Below are 7,885 nucleotides of genomic sequence, written 5' to 3'. Positions count from 1 at the left end.
TATGTATGTATTAAATACAAGATATAAATTCATATGTACATACACACACACACTCATCCATAAATTCATATATACCTACATGCACGTGCACGCACAGACGAGAGGGCCCGAGAACAAGCCAAGCAACAGAACGTCAAGGCTGCTGGCCGGGGTGGCAATTCTGGGCAAATCGTGGGGGGTGCGGGGGGGGGGATGTTCGGTGCGTGGATCCCTGAAGCCTTCACAGACATGTGGCAGCCGGAGCGTGACTTCGCCTGGTTCAAACTGCCGCCGGGGTCGATCAAGAAGTATAACATATGCGCTATAAGCAAGTATGTATGCGAAAGTGTGCGTAGATATAACATGTGTGTATAGCAGTGTGTATACTGATAAAGTGTGTGTATAATGATAAAGTGTGTATATAGTGATAAAGTGTGTATGATGATAAAGCGCGTATAGTGCTAGTCATGCGTTTGTATCGCCTGGTATATTCACCGTATGATTATGATTGCACAGGCCTGTATACAATAGCGGGTGTCTTGAAGGTATCATCTTTGTATTCGCCAACAGACAGACACATTTATCCATTCGCTGGTGTACTAGAGTCAAGTGCCTTATACTTCTGCTGTGTTCTTCTTGCGCGGATCCCTTGTTGACTCACATACGGCATACTTAAGGTTGATTCAGCACAATAATAAGAAGCTCGCACGTATTCGAACAGAATCATACTGGTCACAGTTGAATTGTCAATCTTTCTGTTTTGCTGCTTCTAGTTTTCTGTCTGATGGGTTGTACGATATTCCCGTCCCACTGTAGTTGTAGTTATGTGGCTCATACCTGCCTTAAACCTCTAGCGTTCTCCCATGCCACCCATAGAGCACCGTACACGTTGTATCTGTGGCATTTTTGTTGTTGTTGACATACGTTCAAGTGAATGGCTTGAGCCCAAATCAACGCCGTGCTCACTGGTGCGTTCTCGTAGTTACACATACATGGCTGTTGTCGCAAATGTCACGTGTGCCTAGCTGCGCATATACACGTCCTGTAGTATAGGTATGTAGGTTTACACGCCATTGATAGAGCTGTGGTTGTCCAGTCGGCATGCCGCGTGGCTACTTCTTGGTGTGTATAGAGTGATGTGGGTGTCTGTATCTCTGCGGCCTGCACCGACTGTGTGTGTGACCTGTGAGTCAGGATGCACCTACGTAGGTAAGGGATGTGTTGGTTTACATTTTTATTTGTTTATACAATATTGATAAAACGCTCTCTCTATGTATATCCATTCGTATATGATTACCTGCCTACCATTTGATTATTTTGTTCACCCACAATGCAGTTGTGAGACTGTAATACCGTCAGTTGGGATATAGGGCACAGAATGTAGCATGCGACTGAGTAACAAATCATCCTATTGGACATGCTCTGTCCTTCCTGGGGCAATCAATTGTCCATACGTATTCTATATTCCTGACTCGAATGTGCTAATTTGTCACCGTTTCACGCTACTATGATTTTTAGCGCGATTCCATTTGCTTCAACTCCCATATGGCCTAGTTGCCCAAAGAAGCGGTAATACACACGTCCATAAACAGTTCTGTGTACATACATATGCTAGTCGCCTACCTATCGTATTATTTTCAGCTGTTACGCTCTCGTCATGCACACAGTTCCACACCGCTAGTGATGGTGGCAACAGGTGATGGGTTCTTCTACCAGTACAGTCTGAATGCACAAGATGGCGGAGAGTGTGTGCTGCTTAACAGATATAGGTAAGCTTTGACAAGTTGTGCTTTTATGCATATCAGTATATATAACATATACGTATGTTAATTTACGTTCCGAGTGCTTAACCCATCCGATGGTGTTTTGTATATATCATGAATCGCTTACAGGTATGTTGGGTTATCAGCTAAAGTGCTTGCACACTGTCTGCTTTGTGCAACAGAGTTGTCAAGTTTTGTGTGTGTCGAGACTGCATCAAGAATTATCGGATCAAAACCGTGATTCAATTTTGCATAAATTACACAGGAAGATGTTAAAATGTGCAGTTCAATCCATATATCAAGCCGTATATTTCAAGACCTAATTCACTGTGATATACGTTGATAAAGCCTTATATTTCAAGACATAGTTCACTGTGATATACATTGATCAAGCCGTATATTTCAAGACCTAGTTCACTGTGCTATACGTTGATCAAGCCGTATATTTCACGACCTAGTTCGCTGTGTTATACATTGTTTCTGCGGATAATCAATCTATCCCAGCATAAGGTTCGCTTTGTTTTGGTTGACATCGACTGATCCTGTGCACGTATCACAGCATGCTTGATCCGGCCGAGAAACAGGAGTTCGAAACTTCACAGCAAGAAGCGGCCAGCCCCCCTGATGAAGATCAATTGTAATTCGTAATATGCTGTAGAGTGTGTGGTGCGTATAGGCACACGCCAGACCGAAGCAATTGCGCATAAAGACAGAGCACATGGACGTAGTGTCATGCCTAGACCTTGTGACTGTGTAAAGAAGTTGGGAGCTTGGGTGGCTGTATACTATCATTATGCCCGAGAAAGTGGTGCTCACTCAATTCTGTGGTGGCAAAACCTGAAATCGGAAATCCCAAGTTCGAATTCGAAAATGAGGAAGTCAAGCTCTGCACTCTGCATAGCAGGCAACTGGCAATACGCCTCCAAAATCCAAAACTCCAATCATTCGATATTTTACAGCATACCGCAAGTCACAAGAATGCAGGCAAATAAAAAGACGTAAAGTTGACTAAATATTTTAGATTTGGGCTTGAGAGCTAAGCTCAATGCGTTAAAAGTTGCAACTTTTATTATGCCTCGAATAAACACTAAAGTTGCAACTTTCGATAGTACCCTTATTGGTGCATTTTCCAGGTCACTCAGGTGACAGTCGTCACAACTGAAACGCTCAATCTCTTTTGATTGCCTATTGTCAATTTCGTAGCCTAAAATTTTCAATGATAGGACAGCTTTTTGAGTGCAGTTTCAAAAAATAACTTTAGTTGATTTGTCCTAAATAAAAGTTATAACTTTTAAAAATCAAAAAGTTAACAATGAAGTTGGAACTTATATTCCGTACCCCTATAACTTATTGAGCTTAGCTTGAGAGTGACCTGCGTGTTTGACTGTTTGACTGTTTGACAAAATTCAAAAATTGTCAATTGAAAATAAATCATAGCCTTCTAAAATACAGAAATAAATAGACACATTTTAATACTGTTGAGATATTTGCAAATATTGTTTTTAGAAAATAAAGGAGCTGAAATTGAATTAGCTGCAAGTGGCAAAGTGCACAGTGAACTCACTGAAGAATGATGACAGCCACAGGACATTGACAAGTCCCAAGTCTAAAGTCACAAGTGACAACTGACAGCAGGCCGTCACCGTCACTCACCGAGCACTTAAATCTTTATTAGGGTCCTCTCTCTACTCTCTCTAGAGCGAGCTATGTAATAGTAGAAGGCTCTACTTTCCGCAGTAAATAGGGAGAGATTACTCAGATCAGAGATGCGAACGACTGATCGAAATGACCTGCCGGCTGCCTGAGTGCCTGGGACAATGACAGTCCTGAGTCCTGGCTCCTGAGGAAAGTGAGGATTACAGGATTTACGATTTTCAAATCGAGGATGCAGTTGTTCAGTTGTTCTATATAAACTTGAAACAAAAAATACATGCATATGTACGGTGGCTGGTACAAACAGCACAGCAGTGCATTATTTATGTATTATGTATAGAGTTGTGAAATGACCCTACTTCGAGTAAGTATAGAACCATCAATACTGGTCCGATCAAAGAGTTAGTCACTTAGATGAAAATTTGGAATTATTGTCCGTTTTTCAAAATTTGAATTCGGCACTGTTGAGGGCAGAAATCGACCATTATCAAGAAAACCGATGCAAGTCTGAATTTCAAAAAGTTCAATATCTTATGTAGAAAAATAACTTTTCACATGTCGCCTGTCGGGGTCGTCTCATGTATTGTGAAAACATATACGTATTGGTGCCCGACACCTCAGTCACATTTTGGTCGGCACACATAGGGGTGGTGACATGTCAAAATGTGGCCGTTTTATTTTATGACGGCTAGCACTGTATACTTTATTTTCCAAAAAAGGAACAAATTTCGGATATAATGGTCAATAGAAATGGAAAATATTTTCTCAGCCCTAAATATCTATACGCGAGTGTCAGTGCACCTGCACGATAGCCGTTCAAATTTTTCCGAAATGAAAGGAGGCTACAAAATTCCTATATAAATATTTGACGTCATATCAAGTGTAGTGAAACTATCTTCGGGGTTTGTTGCTTGTGTTTTTTCTATAAAATAAAACATCAAACGAAAAACAAGGTAAAAAATATTTAGAAACAAGGCGGGGAGACTTATTAGCGCCACCGAAATAGAAACAAGGACGAGACTAAGCGTCACCGTTTGGTTTTGAGTCTTTGAAAGTTTGAGATCTTTCATTGATATCCTACATATCACTCAATGTCAGACATACATACTTAGGCTGTGCTATATTAACCGATATCAGTCAGCAGAAGTTGTCTATATTGCCAGTATCATCATGAATCATCTTTTATAAAGCAACAGGTATCTATACCTCAGGGACAAAGTATTGAGGCCTTCTCCGCACACTATGAGAGAATGTTCAAGTCGAACAAACCCGTGGGGCTTCAATAGATCGCCCGTAATGTACGTACCAAACACTTCCGTTCACACTTGCATTGTCTTCCCGAGATGGTATTTTACATTATTTTCCCTTAAAAAATGTGATAAAAAAATAACCCTCTACACCAGGAGACAGAGACTTCATAACCGGTTGGTATTAGAACCCGTGGAAGACAGATACTCTCTATGGTACTTTTTTCCTCCATTTATATTCTCGCTGCTATGTGTACGGACATATTTAAGGATATCACGACCGACACTGTACAGTGGAGCGGACGGCAGCGGTATTTACTTCGTTCTTCTGAGCTTGTTCGCCAGGAAAGTGAGGCGCTATCTGGGAAGGACAAAAGCAAAATGTTGCCAGGGTCACTTGAGAACCTAGTAGCAGGATTCCCGCCGTACTTGCCCCTTACACACCTGTATCGGATATTGGAAAGCTAATTGTTGTAGCTGCTGGGCTAGACGTTCGAAAATGGGCATTCATAGTGAGCGAATACGTACCTGAACGAAATTTTTGCGTTCCAAATTTTCATTCGAAATGTAATATTGTAGTAATGTCATCTTCATACACGGACCCGAGTATATCAAACGAAAAAATCGCCTTCGTCTTAGGTCACGAGGTTGCTCATGGCTTGGCACAACATATTAATGAAAGTCTGGTCTTCAGTGAAGTTCATGCATTAATCTCGTTGCTGGCACCTTCATTTATCGGCAACTTCATCGACGCTTTATTTATGGCACCACAATCACGAATGTGTGAATTTGAAGTAGATTGAATAGGAATGATGCTGATGGCGAAGCCGGGGTTTGATCTTAGTAGTGCTGCACAGTTTTGGACGGCCAAAATGTTTCCTTTGAAATCGTAAAAGGTTGATGATATGATATTAAGATTTCAAGGTTATGAAAGAAGCGGCAAAGTCTGGTTCGAGACTTACGTAGATGCCCTTGAAACAAATTTCTTTACACGGGCACGAGCAATTATCGGGCATGCACGGAACGAATCGATGTTTAGCACGAGTGGTTTCAAAGATGAACTCGTGAAGCGACTTAAGGAAGAGGCCCTTATGACACATCCGCCTCATACCAAAAGGGCTAGTATGTGCGCTGTTTTCACAATGGAAGCAACTGATATTTACAGAGAGAAAATATCGCAAGATGGGCCGATACCGCTCTCTTATTTATGTCAATATCGCACCATCACCGTCCATCCAATGATTTCTTTTCCATTGTCACCGAATCTTTATCAACGCAACCTGAAAGCTGCGAATATCTGGCGCAAACTGGTATATGATACTGTTGCGTATTATCAATGTTACAAATGGCTTTTGTTAGATATGCTGGCTAACATACTGTCATACGCGTGTTCAAGTGCGGATGGTTCTGTACAAGCGTACACGATGCGTTTCGTGGATTGGCTACAGGTTTTATCAACACGCGACTATATGGCTCGCAATATGAACCACATCATCGCTCGGCCTCAGCGCATACGTGAGGCGATTGCCGAATCTCGATCTTCTTGTAGTATAAGATGGAATACTATTACGATACAACACGCCCGACATTGCTGTACTCCATACAATGTTCTGCACCAGTCATTGTATGCCGGAATTTTTGGACACGACATTTCCAAAATACATAGTTTTCTAAACAGGTTTAAAACATAGCTTTAATGACAGTTAATAATGCATAAGAAACAGATTGAGCCAACAAATTAACACAATCACGTGTTCGCGAGGATACAACTGATATACAATGTCGTATTTAAGTTGAGCAAGACATTCACAACTGAATTATACTGTCAGCTTCGATTCCAAATTACGCAAACAGCTTTCCAACGAAATTTAAACCTTCTCGAGTCATACACTGCTTCTATGTACGAGCTGAGTTGAAAATCTCGCTGAACCTTATACGAAATGTAGTAAATCCTACTCCAGACGGAGATATTAGCTAAATCATGAATCACTCACTGTCTGTCTGTCTGTCTGTCTGCCTGTGGGATACGGATATCATTTGTAATAATATATATATATATATTGGTCATATCTCTCCTCTTCATGTTATTTGTCCATTTGTCCATTTGTCATGGCATTTGATAAATACACATCTAGTGACGTCATTGAATTTGGAAGTAAAAAAGGTCCTTGAGAACCGGGGTCTTCCGCCTTCCGGTCGATTTTCAGTTGAACCAACCATTTTTTTAAAATGTTTTTGAACCACCAGAGGGCAGTTCAACACTAGCCCTTGAAAAGTTAAAAATGCCCTTGACTTTAGAAGAGGCGAAGAGCACTCAAGAGCTATTTAAAACACGGCCCTCTGGGAGTCTGGGAGTCTGGGTTCAAAGTTCAAACTTCAAAGGGGTGAATGATGAATCCATGCGGACTCGTCCGTCTCACTACGTATTTTTTATAAATAAAATGAAATAAGCCCTACAGAGACTTCTGAGACCTAGGGCGAGGACCGCGAGGGGCGAGGGCTGAGGGCCTGAGGACATTTAATCCATGGCCTAAAAATGTAAATAAATAAATAATGCCCTGAGTGAGTATTGTCGGCTTGTCGCACTGACACAACTGACAACACTGATGGCATTTTAGTCAACTCAGAGAGAGAGAGAGAGAGCGAGAGTTGTGACACCAGAGTCACACCTGACACCACACGGCGTTTAATATGCGACACCAGTGACCACTGACCAGACACCTCAATCGACAAAATCCCCACTCGAAAATAATTTCATAAATATCATTCCACTCAGAGATAACTGGCAAACCACTCGCAAGCAATATGGCTACAGAATCACCTTATCAACAGACAGCAAATGAGGTCATTCTTCGGAATAGGTATGCGTCTGCAGGTTATTGCGGCGGAAGGCGGCTATGAATAGTACAATGCTAAGCATTCGTTGCAACAGGTTCAATGTGAAGCATCAGTATTGCTTGTTGACCGAGTTTAAAGGCGGAGTGGCCATCGTTTGATCTTCTTGTACCTTAATATGTTTTTATGTCTAGGGATTTCTAGGTGCATGTAACTGTATATTTCGCCACACTGGTATTCACGAGCGAAGGTATACAAGTGAGACTTTGCACGCGCGCATAACTATCTGTCAATGTAAATCGTATGCGTCAATCTTAGCTACGTTGTTCGAGAAGTACAAAAAGGAACGCATGAAAATACGCAGGTAAATACACACACGCACACACACACACACACACACACACACAC

General features: G+C 41.6%; 1 protein-coding gene across 1 annotated transcript in view; it reads left to right on the top strand.

Moving 5' to 3' along the window:
- SARC_08904 (hypothetical protein) overlaps positions 1-2,751 on the top strand; it is a gene marked incomplete at its 5' end in the record, with an annotated part of 7,876 nt that extends 5,125 nt beyond the window's left edge. Inside the window, 3 exons of the mRNA XM_014297106.1 lie at positions 98-311; positions 1,647-1,748; positions 2,302-2,751. Of these exons, the coding sequence (XP_014152581.1) occupies positions 98-311; positions 1,647-1,748; positions 2,302-2,383 (398 nt within the window). The 3' untranslated portion in view covers positions 2,384-2,751. The remainder of the gene's footprint in view (positions 1-97; positions 312-1,646; positions 1,749-2,301) is intronic.
- Between the last annotated feature and the right edge of the window lie 5,134 nt (positions 2,752-7,885).

The sequence above is a fragment of the Sphaeroforma arctica genome (assembly GCF_001186125.1).
Source record: "Sphaeroforma arctica JP610 unplaced genomic scaffold supercont1.848, whole genome shotgun sequence".
NCBI lineage: Eukaryota > Ichthyosporea > Ichthyophonida > Sphaeroforma > Sphaeroforma arctica.
This window is presented reverse-complemented; position numbering and strand designations above follow the sequence as displayed.